A 22,991-nucleotide genomic window follows, 5' to 3' on the forward strand; every position below is an offset into this window, starting at 1 on the left:
ATCACACTGATATTGTTTGCCACGAAAAAAAGGAGTTTTTTGGAGAGGGATCTGTCCGTGGCATTTTCTAAGATCTTGTCAAGGTCTGGGCACAACACATATTGACCATGAAAGGGTAGAGAAACAAAATGTATTTTTAGATGCCATGTTACCGGACCATGCTTTTAACCACAGTACCCTCCAAATAGTGTTGGACAGTACTGCAGTGCGAGCAGAAAGACGAACAGATTCCACAGAGGAATCTGCTAAAAAACTAGTCGCCATCTTAAGGAGCGGAAGACTACCTAATATTTGATCTCTCAGGGTGTTATTTACTAGATGGAGCTCTAACTGCTTCAGCCAAACATTTAAGGTGCGAGATATTGATGTCGCAGCTACCCCAGGTTTTAATAATGTTGCCGTGGCCTCCCAGGTTCTTTTTAGGAGACTTTACGCTTTTCTGTTCATGGGTCTTTTAGTTGGGCCGCATCTCCAAAGGGCAGTACTGTGCGCTTTGCTACTTTAGCCACAGGTGCATCCACCTTAAGGATGGTTCCCCAATCTGCACAATCCTCCTCATCAAATGGGTAGTGTCTTTTAATCCCTGGGGGATAAAGGAACCCTTTTCTGGTTTCTGCCATTCGGTCTTAACTTTTGCACATTATCAGGCACTGGGAATACTGATCTGGGTCTCTTCCCCAGCCCCCCAAAAATTTCTTCCTGTACAGATTTAGGTTTTCTAGGAATTTACATTTGAATAGTTGCTCTAATTGCTTTGATAAGTTCTTCAATATCATCTGGATTAAATAAAAATCTTTTATACTCATTATCTTCATCTGAGTCAAACTGTTTTCTCAGGATCAGACTGATCCAGGTATACAGAATCAGAGTCACTATCCATGGTTGAGGTTTCTCTATATACCGGCAGAGGCTGAAGATAGAGCGGACTGCACTTCTTTTACCAGAAGCCTTATATCTGTATATTCCTTGGGGCTTGGACCCAGATGAAGGTAAACGTTTAGAACATATCCCACATTTTCTAGATTTAAGTTTAGAGGAGGAGGACTTCTTTTCTCCCTAAAATGTACAGCTACAGTAGGTAGCTACTCACTGTTCCCTGTACGGTGGCAGGCTCCTGTCCTGAGCTCGGCGTGGTAGGGGTGCTCATGGTGGTAGTCCCGTCCACGTTGTCTTAGCTGCTGCTGCTTCACTCTGGAAGCAGGGTATTTTATGCCGGACATCATCTTTCCCCAGGCCCTGCGCTTTATCCCCATGCCGCCTGCGCAAGGGGCCGGGACACGACGTCAGTACGTTCGGCCACACCCCAGCGTCTGACGTCACCACCCGGAGAGAATCGAGTCATAGCGTTGTTCCGGCCACCCATACCTCTGTCCATTTAACCCGCCTGGACCACCGCAACAGGGTGCTTCACCGGGGACCCGGGCACAGACTTTTGACAGAGGGAGGGAGAGCAAGACCATGGATCTGACCCCCAGCCTGGATATTGGTAAATAAAGTGAAAAATTGCAGTAAAAAAATGAAAACCAAAAAAAGGATTCTGCCAAAAAACGATAGCATCTCCCGGCACCTCTCTGAACTTCGTTCCTCTGGCAAAACATGAAAAACAATGGTGGTGGACGGAAGGGGAGAGAATTTAACCCCTTCACGCCCAGCCGTATGGCGCTGGGTGGGTGTTTAAAGATGGCGCCCACTCCTGCCGCCATAGCCACGGGTGGCTGCCTGCTTCTTTTAGCAGTAATGCCGATCGCGGACATTTGACCCCTCAGATGCTGTGATCAAACCTCACCACAGAATCTGAGCGCGCTGAAACCGAACGTGCGCACTTTAGGTGGTGCTCCGGCTCCCTCATGTGGCGATCGGAGGAGCCAGAGCCTGTGTGCAGCAGCCCCTGTCTTTATGAATGACAGGAGGCTGCTGCATAGTATTTCCTATGGAGCCCTTGCCTGTAATAGGGCTCCATAGGAAAGTAGCAAAATCATCATAGATTCCAATGCAAGTGCATAGAGTCTATGTTAATAGCAATCAGATAATTCATTGTTCTAGTTCCCTATGGGAACTATAAAGAAGTGTAAAAAATAAAAAAAGTTTAAGAGTCCAAATGACCGATTCGCCTATTTTGGTCGCTTCATTTTCTACAAAAAAAATTAAATAAAAAAAGTGATCAAAAAGTCACATACACCCCAGAATGGCATAAATGAAAATTTCAGATCGCCCTGCAAAAAATGAGCCCCATAGAGCTCCATACACATAATTACAAAAAGTTATAGGGGTCAAAATATGGCGACAAAAAAATAAAACTGATTTTTTCCCACTTTTAAAAGGGATTCTATCATGAAATTTGAGGCCTATAACCTAAACATATGGCCAGGTCCCTACTAATACCCTGAATCCGAAACTGACCTTATTAAATGTGCCTGTGGCTCTATTAGCATATAAAACAGGTTTTTATAACCGGTCATTCCCCTACCTAAGGTGTCCAAGGGGACGTCGCTTCATACAGGGTGCCCAGCTGCAGCCATCTCCGTCTGGTGCCCAGCGCCGCCTTCCCACTAGAAATCGCTGCCCTCCCCAATTGTCCAGTCCCTCAAGTTATGCCTAGTGCGCACGCGCAGGATCTGGCAGAGGGACCGGATGATTGCGGAGGCGGGGCTGAGGTGAGGAAGGCGGCACTATTGAAAGGGAGGGCGGCGATTTCTAGTGGGAAGGCGGCGCTGGGCACCAGACGGACATGGCTGCAGCCGGGCACCCTGTGTGTTTTTCCTGTCTTATCAGAGGAAAGTCAGTCTCAGGATGCGCTGTCATAAAGACAACTGGGGAAATCATCCTTGTATTGCTTAGTTTAATTAATGGGGTTTACCAGGCAGAAAATATATGTAAAACTGTTCAGAATGTTGTGAAAAATAAACCTATACTTGCCTTTTTGACCAATGAACGCTCCCCTACTTCCTTGTCCAGTAAATATGTGTCAGCACAGGGCCATGTTACTACTGCAGCCAATTACAATGCCTCAATGCTGGACAGAGCAATGGGGATCCATGAAGTATGCTTTTTTTTGTTTTTTCTCCCAGCATTCTGAGCAGTTTTACATATACGGGGTGTATTTTTAGCTGGAGTCTGCCACCAGGTTAAAGCTGCCTGATCAGAAGACAGTATAAAGTAGTGACAGAGACCCTAATTCTATTGTAACATAGTACATTATCACATTGATTGAGAACTTCCTTCCTATACTGTGAACAGAATGGACTACAACCTCAGCTCCTGCTGCAACTGAAAAGTGAGTTAAGGTAATTGGTACATCAACAGAATCAGGACCTCTCAGATCCTGAATGGCGTTTTATTGAGAAGAGAACAATTTCTTACCTTTCTGTCCTTTAGCTTAAGCTCTGTATCTACAACAGCCACAGAGTTCACATTTTGCACTAAAAAGGAGTCATCAAATTCCGTCCAGGTGTAATCGCCAAATACAACGTTGTGTCTGTTTAATAACTGCATGACATGAACCGTGACATCTTCTGTTTTTGCTGTGCTGAAGCATGAATACATAAAACTGGTATATTAATAGTCACATAAGCCAAGAAATAGATTATTTGCCAACCACGACTAACATAGCATAAGTACAGTCACATTAACCTTTGCATTCCTGGCAAATTTTTTGTTTTTGCGTTCCCGTTTTTTTTACTCCCAGTCTTCTCAGATCTATAACTTTTTTTTTTTTTTTTTGCTAAAAAATACTGTTAATATAAGTCCCATGTACCTTGAAATGGTACCAATCAAAACTACATCTAATCCCACAAAAAAAGCCATACTTAGGGCTCTTTCACAAGAACAATACAGATTGTGTCCAGATCTGTTCAGGAAAAAAACTGATGCAATCAGTTTTGATGCGTTTTTGAGGTGTGTAAAAATAAAATAACTGAAGAACAATCATCTATATCTCCTAGCAACCATCAGTGAAAAACACTTTGCATCTGGGCGCAATGCGTTTTTCACGTTAGCCCCATTCACTTCTATGGGACCAGGGATGTGACAAATGCAGCATATAGAACATGCTGCGATTTTCACATAATGCAGAGATGACGCATGAAAAATAACGCTCATGTACACAGACTCCTAGAAATGAATTGGTCAGGATTCAGTGCAGGTGCAATGCTTTCAATTCACACATTGCACCCGTACGGGAAAACTCGCTTGTGTGAAAAGGGTCTTACAGAAAAATAAATGTTATGGCTATTGTAATGTTGCAATATATCTAAAAAAAAAAATATTTTTTTGCAATTTAGTATTGCAGTAACTGTACTGACCCTGTAGAATATAAGTAACAAGTTACGCTGCTCAGTAAAGGTCACAAATTTAAAGTGAAACAGACAATAGCAGAACTTTATTTTCCCATTAAGACCTCAAAAAAAGTAAATAAAAGTTTATTGATAAGTTATATGTTCCCTAAAATGGTGCTATAAAAATTAGTTAAAGGGGTAATCCGAGTTAACTTAACCTTATCTTTATGGCTTTATTTCTCCTATACCTTAGTTTTCCTAAATCACTTACTGTACCTATCTTGTGCCGTTTCTCTGCTACACTAAACAGTCATGTGACCGCCCACGTCATCAGCTGTGACGTTCCGTTGACATGGAGCTCTCTGCTTGTCGGAGTGACTAAGCCATGTCAAAGGAACGTCATCAGCCTTGGCCACGCCCCCACCTCTCTGCATTACAGTCCGTGCGGCTGTGAGTTGATCGCGCATGCGCGATCCTCAGGCTACTTTCACACTAGCGTTCGGAGCGGGTCCGTCTGATGTTTCATCAGACGGATCCGCTCCTATAATGCAAACGCTTGCATCCGTTCAGAACGGATCCGTTTGCATAACAGTTTATTTCAGATCTGATTTTTCACTTCGGAAAACTCAGATCCGACAGTATATTCTAAACACAGAAGCGTTCCCATGGTGATGGGGACGCTTCAAGTTAGAATATACTGAGAACTGTGTACATGACTGCCCCCTGCTGCCTGGCAGATGCTGCCAGGCAGCAGGGGGCAGACCCCCCCCTCCTGTATTTAACTTATTGGTGGCCAGTGCGGCCCCCCCTCCCTCCCCAGTATTAATTGTAACCAGTGCGGCCCCCCTCCCTCTATATTCATCGGTGGCCAGTGCGGATATTAAATATGACCAGTGCGGTCTCCCCCTCCCTCCCTCCCCAGTATTAAATATGAGCAGTGCGGTCTCCCCCTCCCTCCCCAGTATAAAATATGAGCAGTGCGGTCTCCCCCTCCCTCCCTCCCCAGTATTAAATATGAGCAGTGCGGCCTCCCCCTCCCTCTATTCATTGGTGGCCAGTGCGGATTCAAAGTATTGTGATCAGTGCGGCCTCTCCCCCACCCCCCCATCATTGGTGGCAGCGGAGAGTACCGATCGGAGTCCCAGTTTAAATCGCTGGGGCTCCGATCGGTTACCATGGCAGCCAAGACGCTATTGCAGTCTTGGCTGCCATGGTTACTTAGCAACAAATAGAATCATTATACTTACCTGAAGAGCTGCGATGTCTGTGACCGGCCGGGAGCTCCTCCTACTGGTAAGTGAAAGGTCTGTGCGGCGCATTGCCTATAGACCTGTCACTTACCAGTAGGAGGAGCTCCCGGCCGGTCACATAGATCGCAGCTCTTCAGGTAAGTATAATGCTGCTATTTGTTGCTAAGTAACCATGGCAGCCAAGACTGCAATAGCGTCTTGGCTGCCATGGTAACCGATCGGAGCCCCAGCGATTTAAACTGGGACTCCGATCGGTATTCTCCGCTGCCACCAATGATGGGGGGGGGGGGGGGAGGAGAGGCCGCACTGATCACAATACTTTGAATCCGCACTGGCCACCAATGAATAGAGGGAGGGGGAGGCCGCACTGCTCATATTTAATACTGGGGAGGGAGGGAGGGGGAGACCGCACTGCTCATATTTAATACTGGGGAGGGAGGGAGGGGGAGACCGCACTGGTCATATTTAATATCCGCACTGGCCACCGATGAATATAGAGGGAGGGGGGCCGCACTGGTTATAATTAATACTGGGGAGGGAGGGGGGGCCCGCACTGGCCACCAATAAGTTAAATACAGGAGGGGGGGGGGTCTGCCCCCTGCTGCCTGGCAGCACCTGCCAGGCAGCAGGGGGCAGTCATGTACACAGTTCTCAGTATATTCTAACTTGAAGCGTCCCCATCACCATGGGAACGCCTCTGTGTTAGAATATACTGTCGGATTTGAGTTTCACGATGTAACTCAAATCCGATGGTATATTCTAACATACAGGCGTTCCCATGGTGATGGGGACGCTTCAAGTTAAAATATACCATCGGATTGGAGAAAACTCCGATCTGATGGTATAATCCTGACTTTACATTGAAAGTCAATGGGGGACGGATCCGTTTGAAATTGCACCATATTGTGTCAATGTCAAACGGATCCGTCCCCATTGACTTGCATTGTAAGTCTGGACGGATCCGTTTGGCTCCGCACGGCCAGGCGGACACGAAAACGCTGCAAGCTGCGTTCGGGTGTCCGCCTGCTGAGCGGAGCGGAGGCCAAACGGTGCCAAACTGATGCATTCTGAGCGGATCCGCATCCACTCAGAATGCATTGGGGCAGTACGGATCCGTTCGGGGCCGCTTGTGAGAGCCTTCAACTTTCTAACTGCGGCTAATAGCTCAACCCCTCCCACAAATATAACAGATCAACCCCCTCCCACAAATATTCATGAGGGAGAGATGAGTCATTGTTGTTACTGCTGCATGTAAACACAGCAATAACAGAACCTGGAAAAGGTGTAAGGATCGTTCTTTTTTCAAAAAATCAAGCTTGACTAATGTATATGTATATCCTGATTAATTTTGTTAGGTTTTATTTTTTTTCCCATAACTCGGATAACCCCTTTAAAGGGGTTGTCTGCTTTTTACTATTGATAACCTATCCTCAGGATAGGTCATTAATATCAGATCAGTGGGGGTTGGACTCCTGGCACACCCCTATCAGGAGTTTGAAGAGAAAGCAGTGCTCATATCAGAGCTGCCTTCTCTGCTCCATTTACCTGCTCGCTGCAGCAATTGTAGAGGCGAGCATGTATAATTAGAAGTATGATGTCCCCATTCACTTCTACTAGACCGCTCTGTAGCATTCACTGCAATTACTGCAGAGAGCAGATAAACAGAGCCGACAAAGTAGTGCTGCTTTCTCTTCAAACAGCTGATTGGCGTTGGACCCTAACCAATCTGATATTAATTACCTATCATGAGGATAGGTCATCAATAGTAAAAAGCGAACAAGCCCTTTAAAAGGGTTGGCCGGTTTCCTATATTTATGACCTATCCTCAGGATAGGTCATTAAAGCGGTTGTCTCACTTCAGCAAATGGCATTTATCAAGTAAAAGTTAATACATGCCACTTACTAATGTATTATTATTATTATCCATATTGCTTCACATTATACACTGCTCGATTCCATGGTTACAGCCTATATGCAATCCAGCAGTGGTGGTTGTGCTTGCAGAATATAGGAAAAAGCACCAGCCTCTCTGTTGGCTGGGATCACACAGACAGTCGCCTTTTCTTATAGTGTGTAAGCAGGGCGACCGCTGCTGGGTTGCTGAAGTGAGACAACACCTTTATTATTAGATGGGCGAGGGTCCAACTCCCGACACCCCCACCAATCAGTTGTTTGAAGAGAAGGCAGTGCTCGTAGGAGTGCTGCCTTCTCTGCTCTGTTACCTGCTCACTGACGACACTGCAACTCCGCCGCCCCCATTCACTCCAATAGGAAGCAGCAGAAGAGAGACTAAAAGCTCCTTCCTATTGAAGTGAATAGGACGGAGGAGCTGTAGTTACACCGCTCACCACAGTGATGTCAACCGCGAGCAGGTAAACAGTGGGGAGAACACAGCACTCGCAGTAGCACTGCATTCTCTTTAAACAGCTGATCGGCAGGGGTGCCAGGAGTTGGCACCCTGCCAATCTGATATTAATGACCTATCAGAAAAATAAAGGAATATTCTCCAGCATCAGTCAGTATTGGTCGTCTTTATTGTAGATCAGCATAACAGTACATGCTTCAATCTTCACCACCCTCCGTTTCAAACTTGGAAGTTCTTAATCATAACCATTAATGACCTATACTGAGGATGGGAAACATTGGAAACTGGCCAATCCCTTTAAATACAGCAAACTGTGCAGATAGGTTCCCTTTAAAACAAAAGGCAAACCACTCTCAAATATTGTGATTTTCCCATACTCCACCAGTGATCTACTAGATTGACCAACCTGATGATCAGAACATTTACAGTCAATAAAAGCTGAACTTGTGATTACGGATGAGCAAACCCGGACCGCACTGTTCGGGCTTGTACCAAACATTACAGTGTTCAGATATGCAAACTCGGACATTGGCGCAAAAAAAAAAAAAACGATGTGCGAAAACGCCCATAGTATAAAAATATATTCCCCATACGGGAAAAACAGCAAAACGGAAAAGTGTCCAAATGGATTTGCTAGTTTTTAGTCGCTTCATTTTCTACAAAATTACATAAAAAGTGATCAAAAAGTCATAGACACCCCAGAATGGTAAAAAAGCATTTTTTCCCACTTTCTATTTTTTTTATCACTATCAAAACGCAAGAAAAACTATACATATAAGGTATCGCTGGATTCGTACTGACCTGTAGAATAAAAGTAACTGGGTTCGGTATTCTGACTCCGCTCATCACTATTTGTGAGCCAATACATACCCCTAACAGTACAAACCTGTTTGATTTTTGATGTACTTCTACATGTACTTGAAGAGAATCAACTACATTTGGAAGGGCTTGTTTTAGATCTCCCGCAGCTTCATCCATCCTCCTTTGGTAGAGTCTGATTAAATGAGCAAAAAATTAAAATAAATGCAAATTTTGGAAAAAGAAATTATATTTTAAACAGAACCTGTAACTATCAAATGTAGTGCAATCTGCAGGCAGCATGTTATAGAGCAGGAGGAGCTGAGCAGATTGATATATAGTTTATCACACTATAAGACACACCTCAGTTTTAAAGAAGGGGGGGAAAAAAAAAAAAAAAAAAAACACTGACCGGTCCCCCGTCCTACCATTCAAATGACTGCTTCCATAATGGGAGCGCTCATTAGTATTCACTTTATAAGGCTACTTTCACACTAGCGTTCAGAGCGGATCCGTCTGGGGTCTGCCCAGACGGATCCGCTCATATAATGCAGACTTTGGATCCGTTCAGAACGGATCCGTCTGCATTATATTGTAGAAAAAATTCTAAGTGTGAAAGTAGTTCAGACGGATCCGTCCAGACTTTACATTGAAAGTCAATGGGGGACGGATCCGTTTGAAAATTGAGCCATATAGTGTCAAATTCAAACGGATCCGTCCCCATTGGCTTACATTGTAAGTCTGGACGGATCCGTTTACCTCCGCGCGGCCAGGCGGAGACCCGAACGCTGCAAGCAGCGTTCGGGTGTCCGCCTGCTGTGCGAAACGGAGGATGATCCGCGTCCACTCAGAATGCATTGGGGCAGTACGGATGCGTTCGGGGCCGCTTGTGAGCCCCTTCAAACGGAGCTCACAAGCGGAGCCCCGAACGCTAGTGTGAAAATAGCCTAAGACGCACTGACACTTTTTGAGCTCAAGATGGAGCAGTTATCGTTAACAGTGATTTATAGCATTCCCTGACTAAGCATATACATAGAGAAAGCAGTCAGTCATCCGCCCCGTGTACAACTGAACTCACAAAGAGCAGACATTTAAAATGTATAAAGCTTTTCTGAGACGTTTTCCACAGAACTACACATCAGTCTGCTCAGCATCTCTATAAAGGGTCCTTTCAGTTCCATTCGCCCTGAACAGGTCTTGCAGAAATCCAGGTGCTTGTCACCCTAGTCAAATGGATGGAACTGATTTTCTGCAACTAAGGGCACATGCACACGACCGTAAGTATTTTGTGGATCCGTTATTTTTGCAGATCCGCAAAACACATACGGACGTCTGAATGGAGCCTTACAGGGGGGTGATCAATGAAAGGGGGGTGATCAGGGGTTAATAAGTGACAGGGTGGGGGGGGGGGGGGGGGGGGAGTGTAGTGTGGTGCTTGGTGCTACTTACAGAGCTGCCTGTGGCCTCTGGTGGTCGATCCAAGCAAAAGGGACCACCAGAGGACCAGGTAGCAGGTATATTAGACCCTGTAAACAAAACAGCGTCTGATATACCTTTCTGGGGTTAAAAAAAAAAAAAACGTATCTACAGCCTGCCAGCGAATGATCGCCGCTGGCAGGCTGTAGATCAACTTGCTTACCTCGCGATCCTGTGTGCGCGTGTTCATAGGAAATCTCGCGTCTCTCTGAGGAATAACCCGGCCGCCCGCATCCCTGCGTTAGGCGGTCGGGAGCTGGTTAAAATATGCAAATATTCCTCCTTGACGCATCGGCGCGTCATCTCGCGAGACGCGAGATTTCCTTTGAACGCGCGCACACAGGAGCGCGCGTTCACAGGATCGCAAGGTAAACAAGTTGAACTACAGCCTGCCAGCGGCGATCATTCGCTGGCAGGCTGTAGATGCAATTTTTTTAACCCCAGAAAGGTATACTAGACGCTGTTTTGATAACAGCGTCTAATATACCTGCTACCTGGTCCTCTGGTGGTCCCCCACCAAGCACCACACTACACTATACCCCCCCCCACCCTGTCACTTAATGCCTAAAAATGCCCTCCTAAAAGATACTCATTGGAATTTGGGCAACTTTGCGCATCTTGGCTGCAAAAAAGTGTCACACATGTGGTATCTCCGTACTCAGGAGAAGTAGGGCAATGTGTTTTGTGGTGTATTTTACATATACCCATGCTAGGTGAGAGAAATATCTTTGTAAATTGACAACTTTGTATAAAAAAAATTACAGAGATATTTCTCTCACCCAGCATGGGTATATGTAAAAATACACCCCAAAACACATTGCCCTACTTCTTCTGAGTACGGCGATACCACATGTGTGACACTTTTTTGCAGCCTAGGTGCGCAAAGGGGCCCAAATTCCAATGAGTACTTTTAGGATTTCACAGGGCATTTTTTACGCATTTGGATTCCAAACTACTTCTCACGCTTTAGGGCCCCTAAAATACCAGGGCAGTATAAATACCCCACAAGTGACCCCCTTTTGGAAAGAAGACACCCCAAGGTATTTCGTGAGGGGCATGGCGAGTTCATGTAAAATTTTATTTTTTGTCACAAGTTAGTGGAATATGAGACTTTGTAAGAAAAAAAAAAAAAACATTTTCTGCTAACTTGTGACAAAAAATAAAAACTTCCATGAACTCACTATGCCCATCAGCGAATACCTTAGGGTGTCTTCTTTCCGAAATGGGGTCATTTGTGGGGTGTTTCTACTGTCTGGGCATTGTACAACCTCAGGAAACATGACAGGTGCTCAGAAAGTCAAAGGGCCAGATTTATCATTACTCTGACAGCTCACTCCACTTTCACATATGGCTAAAGTCAGTTTTAGCCAAGTCAGATTTATGATCGGCCCTTTAAGACTGTAATAAATGTGGTTCGACGGTAGCAGTTTATCCGTCAGTAAGCAGCTTTACAAAAGTTGCACATCCTTGCGAAAAAGTCGCATGTTCTTTTAAAAAGTCTCTTAAGATAAGCATGGTCCTCACTGGAGTGAAATTGCGCATTTTTTTGCGACTTTTTAAAAAGTCTCAATAGTAAATCTCTCTAGAGATTCATTTGCATGAGAAAACACGCCCACTTTCAGAAAACTGGCGAGCATAGTGCAGAGAAGAAAAAAGTTTTGGCGTTTGCGCATTTTTTTGCGGCTTTTTCACTCCATTATTCTGACTTGAGCTATTGATAAATCTGGCCCAAAGTGCGTAAATTAATTTTTTTGCACCATAGTTTGTAAACGCTATAACTTTTACCCAAACCAATAAATATACACTTATTGCATTTTTTTTATCAAAGACATGTAGAACAATAAATTTAGAGAAAAATTTATATAGAAATGTAGCTTTATTTGAAAAATTTTACAACAGAAAGTGAAAAATGTCATTTTTTTGCAAAAATTTCGGTCAATTTCGATTAATATAAAAAAAAGTTAAAATGTCAGCAGCAATTAAATACCACCAAATGAAAGCTCTATTAGTGAGAAGAGAGGGAGGTAAAATTCATTTGGGTGGTAAGTTGTATGACCGAGCAATAAACTGTGAAAGTAGTGTAGTGCAGAATTGTAAAAAGTGGTCTGGTCATTAAGGGGGTTTAAGCTAGGGGAGCTGAGGTGGTTAAAAGATCGATTTTTAATTAAACAAAGCCACAGACCAAGGTAAGAGCCCTATATAGGGAATAGTCGTTCAATAAGGATTTTAACAAGCCCAAAAATTAAAAATGTGTTTTGGGGGTGACAGAAGCCCTTTAAGGGTACCTACACGGGTGCGGATTTTTCTAGGTTTCCGCACCAAATCTGTATGGCGCTCATTCACTTTGGTGTTTCTGTATTACACTTCGGAGCTACGCACAGAAAGATTGTGCCACAACGAATGCAGAGAGCCTAAAGGTGCAGGTCAATGTCCGTGCCTTTCCACACCCAAACCAGTACATAATACCAATTTTGGTGTGGTTTAGATGCTGTGTTGGCGCAGATCTCATCTCAGATCTCAACCGCAAACATAACTGACAAGCTGCGGATTATTAAATCCACACGGCCGGTCAATTTCCGCTCAGACAAAAAAAATCTTCAATGTGTACATGAGATTGGTGTAATCTCATACTCTTTGCTGTTTTGTACTACGCTGCGGTTTTCCGCACAGGAATCCTGATCCGCGATGTGTGCAGGAGGCGTAAGAGTACGTGCAAATAGTGGTTTTTCTGCATAGCTGTTCATGTGGAAAACCCGCCGCATAGTACAAGACCAGCAAAGTATGAGATTAAACAAATGAGTAAATGGACCAGCCATGTGGAAACACGCAGCATGTCACTGGTTTCTGCGGGCTTGCAATGCAGAGGCTGTGAATCGGGGAAAACTGCATCAAAACCCACAAGTACCACATGTGGCTCTGGTGTGGAAACACAGAGAAAGGTTTCATGCACACGATCGTTTGCCAGCCGTGCCTGTATTGTGGCCCACAAACAGCGGGTCTGCATTATACAGGCACTGCCATGTACGCACTGCATCACGGATGCGGACCCATTCAAGTGAATCTGGAACATCCAGAGCGGAAGGCCACGGAAGCACTTTGGAGAACATGCTCTATTTTTTTTGCGGTGCAGATGGATCACAGACCCATTCAAGTTGGGTCTGCCTCTAGGCCACACGGAGTGCCCATGCATTGGGGACAGCAACATGCAGTCCCCAATGCACGGCCCACAATCATGTGCATAAGCCCAAACCAGAGCTCTAGGGGCGGTCCGGATTCAAGAATAAATTAAAACAGACAAAGCTGACAAATAGGCTACTATAATAAATGCACCACTGAGCCCTGGTCTGCCAGCCGAGCTTTGTGCTTTAATTTATGGCCGTCACTTCTGAGAGATGGAAGAAGGTTTTAAGTCATCTTGTGTCTCACGTCCCCACATTCAGCTAAGCAGACAGAACCGTCACATATGAATGTCAGAGTGCAGTGGTCTTAGCCATGGCACCACGTAGGTGTACACTACAGCAGTTATAAGGTTTATACTGGTGCTGCCGGTCACAATTTACTAATCAATAATTGGCAATGGAAAACGTAAATGCAGACTGGGTATTTCTGGACGTTGGCTGCAATAACACCAGATTGGGAGGATCTTTGGCCGCCTAGTGGGTTTTTAACTTGTTAACCCACTGAAAACTTTAGTCCTCTGCTTAAGGCCCCTTTCACACGAGCGTGACGGACTGGCTCCGGATGCGTTCAATGAAACTCGCACTATTTTGCAAGCAAGTTAAGTCAGTTTTGTCTGCGATTGCGTTTAGTTGTTCAGTTTTTTCCGCGCAGGTGCAATGCACTTTGATGCGTTTTTCACGCGCGTGATAAACAACTGAAGGTTTACACACAACATCTCTTAGCAACCATCAGTGAAAAATGCATCGCACCCGCACTTGCTTGCGGATGCAATGCGTTTTTCACGCAGCCCCATTCACTTCTATGGGCCCAGGGCTGCGTGAAAAACGTAGAATATAGAACAAGCTGCGATTTTGACGCAACGCAGAACTGATGCGTGAAAAACAACGCTCATGTACACAGACCCATTGAAATGAATGGGTCAGGATTCAGTGCGGGTGCTATGCCTTCACGTCACGCATTGCACCCGCGCAGAAAACTGGTTCGTGTGAAAGGGGCCTTATAGTTGGGTTTACTAGGATGTGCACGTTATAGATGAATACCAAGCACAGCCAGCAGGGGGCAGCATTACAAGCAGAGGCTCCTCAGGTTTTCCACGGGAGCCAAAGAACTGAATTACTCTGGGGGAGGGGCATCTGTGACTGGATGAGACGGAGCACCAAAGCCACAGCGGCCTCCAATACAACTAGGACTGCACTGTTTAGGCTACTTTCACACTAGCGGCAAGTAACTCCGGCAGTCTTTTCAGGCAGGTGAACAGCCTTTCGGATCCGTGCTGCCGCTAGTGCACGCGTTCCCCCGGACTACCGCTCCGGTCCCATTGACTATAATGGGTGCCTGCTGGAGTTTGCCGCTAGTGTGAAAGTAGACATAGGCTACTTTCACACTAGCGTTAATATTTTCCGGTATTAAGATCAGTCATAGGATCTCAATACCGGAGAAAAACGCTTCAGTTTTGTCCCCATTCATTGCCAATGGGGACAAAACATAACTGAACAGAACACAGTGCTCCAAAATGCATTCCATTCTCATACTGGAGAGCAAACTGCAGTTTTCTTTCCATCCAATCTGTCATGACCCACAATGCAAGTCAATGGGAACGGATCCGTTTTCTCTGACACAATAGAAAACTGATCCGTCCCCCATTGTCTTTCAATGGAGTTCATGATGGATCTGTCTTGGTAATGTTAAAAGATAATACAACCGGATCCATTCATAATGGATGCAGATGGTTGTATTATCAGTAATGGAAGCGTTTTTGCTGAACCCTGCCGGATCCAGTAAAAACGCTACTGTGAAAGTAGCCTTAGTCAGTCTGCAGCGTTAGGCCTGTTTCATACTTGCGTTGTGGCATTCCGCTTTTGAGATCCGGAATTAAACAGGTCCGTGCCATTCAATACATCCAGATGCATTTATTTTGGCGGGATCCGTTTTGGCTGGATCTCAAAGCCGGAATGCCACAACAGAAGTGTGAAACAGGCCTCAGGCAGGCAGGCAAGCGTGAAACAGGCCTCAGGCAGGCACGCGTGAAACAGGCCTCAGGCAGGCAAGCGTGAAACAGGCCTCAGGCAGGCAAGCGTGAAACAGGCCTCAGGCAGGCAAGCGTGAAACAGGCCTCAGGCAGGCAAGCGTGAAACAGGCCTCAGGTAGGCTTGAACTACTCAGCGACATTGGATCTAATGATCATCAATGGTATCACAGTGCAACATGCGGCAGTGGCAGAAAATCCAGACCTCAAGGATTTTGTGTCGCAGTTCGCACGCGACTTTTATTCCATTTAAATGAAAGCTGCAATTAGTTTCTATGGACAATAAGGCCAGTGGTTCACATGGAGGGGATCCCAGCTCTGGAGATGGGTGTAAGGACCAGCACTCATCACACGTTTATGGCATAGTATGTGGATATGCTTTATATAACTATCCTATCGGCCATCAGCTGAAACCCCCAGAGACAGTCCCCAAGTGTCCTCTAGTGCAGTGTTTCCCAACCAGTGTGCCTCGAGCTGTTGCAAAACTACAACTCCCAGCATGCCCGGACAGCCTTTGGCTGTGCGGGCATGCTGGGAGTTGTAGTTTTGCAAAAGCTGGAGGCACACTGGTTGGGAAACACTGCTTCTAGTGCACCGCCCCATTGTCTTCTAGGGGCTGACAGAGGCTATGTCCTGTGGGCACTGGGCAGGTGATAAAGACTTTACATAGGATAACCCCTCTAGTGCACCGCCTCATTGTCTTCTAGGGGGTGACAGAGGCTATGTCCTGTGGGCAGGTGATAGACTTCATAGGATAACCCCTTCTAGTGCACCGCCCCATTGTCTTCTAGGGGCTGACAGAGGCTATGTCCTGTGGGCAGGTGATAAAGACTTTACATAGGATAACCCCTTTAGTGCACCGCCCCATTGTCTTCTAGGGGCTGACAGAGGCTATGTCCTGTGGGCAGGTGATAAAGACTTTACATAGGATAACCCCTCTAGTGCACCGCCTCATTGTCTTCTAGGGGCTGTCAGAGGCTATGTCCTGTGGGCAGGTGATAAAGACTTTACATAGGATAACCCCTTCTAGTGCACCGCCCCATTGGCTTCTAGGGGCTGACAGAGGCTATGTCCTGTGGGCAGGTGATAAAGACTTTACATAGGATAACCCCTCTAGTGCACCGCCCCATTGTCTTCTAGGGGCTGACAGAGGCTATGTCCTGTGGGCAGGTGATAAAGACTTCATAGGATAACCCCTTCTAGTGCACCGCCCCATTGTCTTCTAGGGGCTGACAGAGGCTATGTCCTGTGGGCAGGTGATAAAGACTTTACATAGGATAACCCCTTCTAGAGCACCGCCTCATTGTCTTCTAGGGGCTGACAGAGGCTATGTCCTGTGGGCAGGTGATAAAGACTTTACATAGGATAACCCCTTCTAGTGCACCGCCCCATTGTCTTCTAGGGGCTGACAGAGGCTATGTCCTGTGGGCACTGGGCAGGTGATAAAGACTTTACACAGGATAACCCCTTCTAGTGCACCGCCTCATTGTCTTCTAGGGGCTGACAGAGGCTATGTCCTGTGGGCAGGTGATAAAGACTTCATAGGATAACCCCTTCTAGTGCACCGCCCCATTGTCTTCTAGGGGCTGACAGAGGCTATGTCCTGTGGGCACTGGGCAGGTGATAAAGACTTTACACAGGATAACCCCTTCTAGTGCACCGCCTCATTGTCTTCTAGGGGGTGACAGAGGCTATGTCCTGTGGGCAGGTGATAGACTTCATAGGATAACCCCTTCTAGTGCACCGCCTCATTGTCTTCTAGGGGGTGACAGAGGCTATGTCCTGTGGGCAGGTGATAAAGACTTTACACAGGATAACCCCTTCTAGTGCACCGCCTCATTGTCTTCTAGGGGCTGACAGAGGCTATGTCCTGTGGGCAGGTGATAGACTTCATAGGATAACCCCTTCTAGTGCACCGCCTCATTGTCTTCTAGGGGGTGACAGAGGCTATGTCCTGTGGGCAGGTGATAAAGACTTTACAGGATAACCCCTTCTAGTATGTGTGCTCCTGAGGGTCACACAGAGTACTTGTCAGACCTGCTTTGGCTGGTTATCTCCTTCAGACTAATACTTTGTACCCAGGGAGACCTAAGCGCATCCCGCCATAGCTGCTGTGTGAACTGCACGTTAGACATGCGTTCCTTCAGCTTGCCATGACGTTTACCGCCATGTCACTTTAGCACACTAAAAAGTCCTCCGACAAAGCATAGTCATCCTGCTATAGCAGCATGTAGGACCAGAAGTACAGCGGCAGCAGCACACAGCTCCACCAGATCCAGCCCGCGCTTACCTTCGTCTGGGACCGGAAGCTGGTCTACTCCTGTCGTCAGAAGAACCTGAGGAGAAGACCATAGTCCGCCGCCATTTTGTCAGCGCCCTTTCTCAGTGTCAGCCCTGGCTCTTTTGTGGGAGGACCTGCGCTCTATTTCCTCATCCGGACTGTAGATGTGTTGTGTATTTTTATGGTGAAGCTGTTTACACCCGTGTGGGTTAACTATGGGGAAGAAGCACAAGAAGCACAGGTCTGAGTGGCGGTCGTACGACGCCGGGGACCTGGGCTCTCCTCCAGACCAGTCTCAGTGTGAGTGTCCTGCAGAGAGCAGTAGTTAAGCGCTATCTGTTCCGTTTGGTAACGTTTGTCTCTTTTTTTCAGGATTTTAATGATGGGCTTTTCACCCAGAAGACAATGGGGAGAAGGATCAAAACGTGCATTTTGCCCATCGCAACCAATCAGGTTGATCCTTTCATTTTCAGAGATCCTTTGGAGAGTTAATAGATCAATCTGATTGGCTGCTTTGGGCAACTAAGCACCAGTTTTGATAAATCTCCATTATTTATACTAGGCTGGAGACTAAATGCATGTGCAGTAATCAAGAGTCAATAGTCTGCGTAATATTGTATTGTAATCGCATGCCGTTTTGTGAGAAAGCATCAGAGAAGTCAGTGTGAACCGTGGGGATGCTAAATTACATTGCAGGGATGGGTTCACACGTGAGACGAATCCGCAGCATTGTACAGTACCAGCAAAGTAGATGACATTTTCTAAAATCTGACGCATAGCTTGGTCTGTGATGTTGATAGTCTGCAGCCTGTCAGTGTATGCTGTGGATCTCCACTGCCACTCCAGCAGCACAATCTGCAGAACGTACCCATAGGGCTTGTCCACACCAAATGTATGTGCTGCTTATTTTCCACCGCCGCAGTGGATTACAGTACCAGCCAGATGACATAACGTAACATTGGTATATAATGGATGGCAATGGTGTCGCAGTACGATACATGCCAAGCGACAGTTGCAGTATATCCAGACATTCACTCCATTGACTTCAGTATAAGTTGTACACAATGCACCTGCAAATCACGTGGTGCGACAGCAGGTTGCAGACAAGACGCACATATTTTTGTGTTGCGGGGTTTGGTGTCATGTGACATATTGTTGTGTAGCCCTAGCCTAAAACACTTTCTAAAGAGGCCTTTGTGTTATTTAATGAAAATTTTGCATCTTTTTGCAGTCAGAATACACATGCCAAATTTTTAAATGGAGGGGGAAAAAACCCTCCAGCCAACACATTATTTCTCTTGAAATCCGCCTCCTACTTTTCAGCCGGGAGTAATACTTGTGAGTACATATGCCCCTGAAAATACTATAAGGTACGCCAAATGTATTGAGGCATGGGCCGCTGTGGCTGTCTGTGAGCCATAGACTGAAACGTACCCCAGTATTAAGGGTAGGTTCACACCTCAGTTTATCGGATCTGGCAGGCTGTTCGGCAGAGAATAGCCTGCCGGAGTTCACCAGAAATGCTGGCTTTTGGGCGACAAAAAAACTGTCTCTTATGCCGGAAAGCAGTTGGATCCCATTATAGCCAGTGGGGAATGGCAGGATCCAGTGAACTCCCGCTAGATCCAATAAACAGAGGTGGGAACCTACCTTAACCTCCCTTAGCTTACAGTTATAGATTCTGCCTTAAATCTGTTGCTTGCGGGAGGCCTCGACACTTCCTGCAAAGCCACACCCACTTCTCTCCGCACTTTTGAAAAGTGGAAAAAGGTGCAAATACGGCGTGCGCCATAATTTGCGACTTTTACACCGCATACCTCTATTGTATAAAAGCGTTGATAAGTGTGCCCCTTTAATGTGAATTTTTTATATTTCAGATTATGTGGGTAAGCCTTCAGAAAAGTCTCTGAAATTGGTTCTGAAAGTTGGAGGAAGTGAAGTGACTGAACTTTCTGGATCTGGACATGATTCTAGTTACTATGATGATCGCTCCGATCATGAACAACGTGAGCGTCATAAGGAAAAAAAGAAAAAAAAGAAAAAGAAATCGGAGAAAGAGAAGGATAAGCATGTAGATGATGAAGAAAGGAGGCGGAGAAAGGTATGAACGTAGCTGTGTTTGTCTGGTCCTACATCCTTCCTATCAGTTTGCGCTCATGTTCTGTGTACCATTTATGTGGATTCTACCAACTTGTATTTGTTATTTTTTTATTGTTTTTAATCATAAAGGGTCACTGAGTTTTCAGAGAACTTTTGATATCTCATAAAGACATCAAAAGTTGTTATTGTGGTGGTCTGAGTGCTTAGATCCCCCCCCCTTCCAAAATCACTAGAACGCGGACAGAGAAGCGTTTGCATACCGCTCTCTCCTCGCTGCAGGAGACATGCTAAATAGAAGTCTGTGGTCGTCTAGATTCCAGCCTCTGCAGCGAGGAGAGAGAGCACGATATGCAAGCTCTGCTTTCTCCACCATATAGTGATTGGTGGGAGTCTCAGCACTCGGACCTCCACCGAGGAAAACTTTCGATATGTCTCAATGACTTATCAAAAGTTTTTTGAAAATGTAATGACATAAGTGTCCAATAGATGTGGGTTCCACCTTGGGACAGCAGGTGCCCGTACCGCCATCTCTTTGGCTACTGTGAATGGAAAGGTGTTAGTGCAAGCCTCTCTCCATTCCCTTCTAAGGGAGGTCTGCAAATAACCAAACTAGCTTACCCTCCTATTTTTGGAACTCCAATAAAAGTGAATGGAGAACATTGCTTTAGTGGTGACAAACTGGTTGTGCCTTTGTTTGGAATCAGGTACAGTGAAGCCTTATACACAACTTTAGCAACTTTCAACCATTCAAGATGGAGCTGAAACATGGATGTGTATACGTCTTCTTGCCCCTGTATATTTACTCTTGTGAATGGATACAGACGCTGTTGGTGTTTGTGGTGACCCTACGTAACTGGTGTGTTGTAGTGTGCATAATATGTTCTTTTTTTCTCTCACTCCAGATCCTGCCTTCTCCCTTCTTAGTTTTCTATGGGCAGTGTAATCTTATCCTTCAGTGAACTGAAAGCCCCCTTCTTTCTCAAGACAGACTGCATAGAATGTTAGGAAGGGGATAGATCCATTTTTCTTTGATAAGCTATATCACAAAGTTTCTTATATTTACCTGTACTATTCATGTATGTAAAGTATGTTGAAACAACAACACTGACAATATCCTCCAATTATACAGAAAAATAAGTGTGCCAAGTAGCGGTAATCATTTATTATTATTTTTTTAATCAGATCCTTTTTTATTGACATCGCCAAATACCGTAATAATACAGTCCTACAACAGAATATAGCAATGAAAGACTTTTCCAACAACACATACAATCTTGGTCTGTACTCAGAACCTAAGCATATATCATGATATAACTTTTAACATGGTGCAGGACCACATCCCTTTTTGACACTCTAACATTGTTTTTGAACCTAGTGTTATACGCGTGGCGTATTTGGAGATATTTATAAAATTGGCCTCTAGATATGTCATACACTTCCTGCAATTTAGTAAATGATGCAAAGGCTTCACCCTCTAGTAAATGGCCTATTCTTAGAATCCCTTTCCGTCTCCAATCCCCAAAGCCTACTAAGGAGACAAACTCGGGCAACGCTAGGTTACCCCATAAAGGATTATATTCTGTAGTTCCTTCAACCTTTCTTAACTGTTTTATCCTACTCCAAGTTTTATCCATTGTGTAACCTAAAGTGCCCATTGGTCCTCCGTGACGCACCTCTGCACCCTCCAGGAGCAGCAAAAGGTCTCGGCTTTTCAGTTGATAGTGAATTATCTGGCTGGTCACGTCACTAGATTAGGAGTCCAACCATCCCTTGAAATGTTGACTCTGAGCAGCCAGATAATATAACCAGGGATTCGGCACCTCCAGTCCCCCCTCTGATTTAGAGTATTGCAGCGTTTCCAATTTAATTCTAGGTTGGCCCTTGCGTCAAATGAACTCCCGAAAAATTGAGTTGATCTTGTCATATCTATCCTTTGGAAACCATACCGGGGAGTTTTGCAGAATATATAGCAATTGAGGCATTAGTACCATCTTAAGAAGATTCATCCTTCCCGCCACTGATAAATACAGTTTGCACCATGCCTTAATTTTGTTCCGAAATTTAAGCAGCAGAGGTTCAAAATTTAGTCGCTCAAAGTCCTTAACCTTGGGAGACATATATATTCCTAAGTATTTAAAGGTTTCCACACAGGGGATGTTCCTGTCTGTTATCACGCGCGACTTTGACTGCCCATCAACGAGCATTAGCACAGATTTAAGCCAGTTGATAGTCAAGCCAGACAGTTTGCCATACTGGTCAATGATAGACATAACTGTAACCATAGAGGATTCAGTATCTCCCAAAAATAGCAGAGTATCATCCGCGTACATCGCCACTTTGTTATGTACCTACCCATATCTAAAGCCCTGAATATTAGGGGATTTGCGTATTGCCGCTGCCAAAGGTTCTATCGCCACTGCAAATAACAGGGGCGACAGTGGGCGTGTGCCTCTCCTCAAATGGAATTTTGTGGACACACCTCTATTCGCCCTGATACTCTCTTTTGGATTGGAGTATAATACTTTCACCCACAAGATGAATGTGCCCCCAAATCCCATATGCACTAGAGTGCGCCACAGGAACTGCCACTCTATACTGTCGAAGGCCTTGGCTGCGTCTAAGGAAAATATAGCCCTGTCCCCCACATTATCAGCGGGTATTTGTAGACTAGTGAAGACTCTTCTTATATTAATTGAAGTTGATTTTTGGGGCATAAAACCAGTCTGGTCTGGGTGTATAATGGACAATATAACTTTAGAGAGACGATTGGCCAAGACCTTCGCCAGCATCTTAACATCTGTCGATAGTAATGAAATTGGCCTATAGGAGTCTGGCAGCGAGTGGTCCTTGTCTGGCTTAGGAATGACCACTATCAACACCTCCTGCATGGAGGACGGTAGCTCACCCACTTCCAAAGAGTGGTCTAATACTTTCAACAACTCAGGGAGAAATGTGTCCGCAAAAGCCTTATATATCTCCACAGGGAGACCGTCAAGTCCTGGCACTTTGTCATTGGCCATGGAACCCATTGCTACCCTTAATTCCTCCAATTCAATCGGGGCATCTGCGACAGCCGAGGAAGATCCAAACCCTGCAAAAACCTGTCAATATCTGAGTCAGTACATGATGTCTTAGATGAATATAAGGAAGAGTAAAAGTCTCCCAATATATTCAAAATACATTAGTTCCATTAGAGTCAACCAGACCCGTAATACACGGAGAGCCCTGCTGTGCTTTGGCT

At 45.4% G+C, this 22,991-nt stretch overlaps 2 protein-coding genes across 12 annotated transcripts in view; one reads left to right on the forward strand and one right to left on the reverse strand.

Moving 5' to 3' along the window:
• TRIP13 (thyroid hormone receptor interactor 13) overlaps positions 1-17,755 on the reverse strand; it is a 211,376-nt gene extending 193,621 nt beyond the window's left edge. The window contains exons 1-3 of one of the 4 annotated variants that reach the window (XM_040434140.1): positions 17,660-17,755; positions 8,776-8,883; positions 3,361-3,526 (exon numbers count right to left, since the gene is read on the reverse strand). In XM_040434140.1, coding sequence (XP_040290074.1) covers positions 3,361-3,526; positions 8,776-8,883; positions 17,660-17,721 — 336 coding nt within the window. In that variant the 5' untranslated portion in view covers positions 17,722-17,755. The other 3 variants (XM_040434142.1, XM_040434139.1, XM_040434143.1) reach the window with 3 other exon arrangements.
• BRD9 (bromodomain containing 9) overlaps positions 17,732-22,991 on the forward strand; it is an 88,041-nt gene continuing 82,781 nt past the window's right edge. For 4 of the 8 annotated variants that reach the window (XM_040434131.1, XM_040434134.1, XM_040434133.1 and 1 more), the window contains exons 1-2: positions 17,733-17,950; positions 19,528-19,751. In XM_040434131.1, coding sequence (XP_040290065.1) covers positions 17,866-17,950; positions 19,528-19,751 — 309 coding nt within the window. In that variant the 5' untranslated portion in view covers positions 17,733-17,865. Of the gene's footprint in view, positions 17,951-19,527; positions 19,752-22,991 lie in introns of all 8 variants that reach the window. The other 4 variants (XM_040434132.1, XM_040434138.1, XM_040434135.1 and 1 more) reach the window with 2 other exon arrangements.

Source organism: Bufo bufo, chromosome 5 (genome assembly GCF_905171765.1).
Source record: "Bufo bufo chromosome 5, aBufBuf1.1, whole genome shotgun sequence".
NCBI lineage: Eukaryota > Metazoa > Chordata > Amphibia > Anura > Bufonidae > Bufo > Bufo bufo.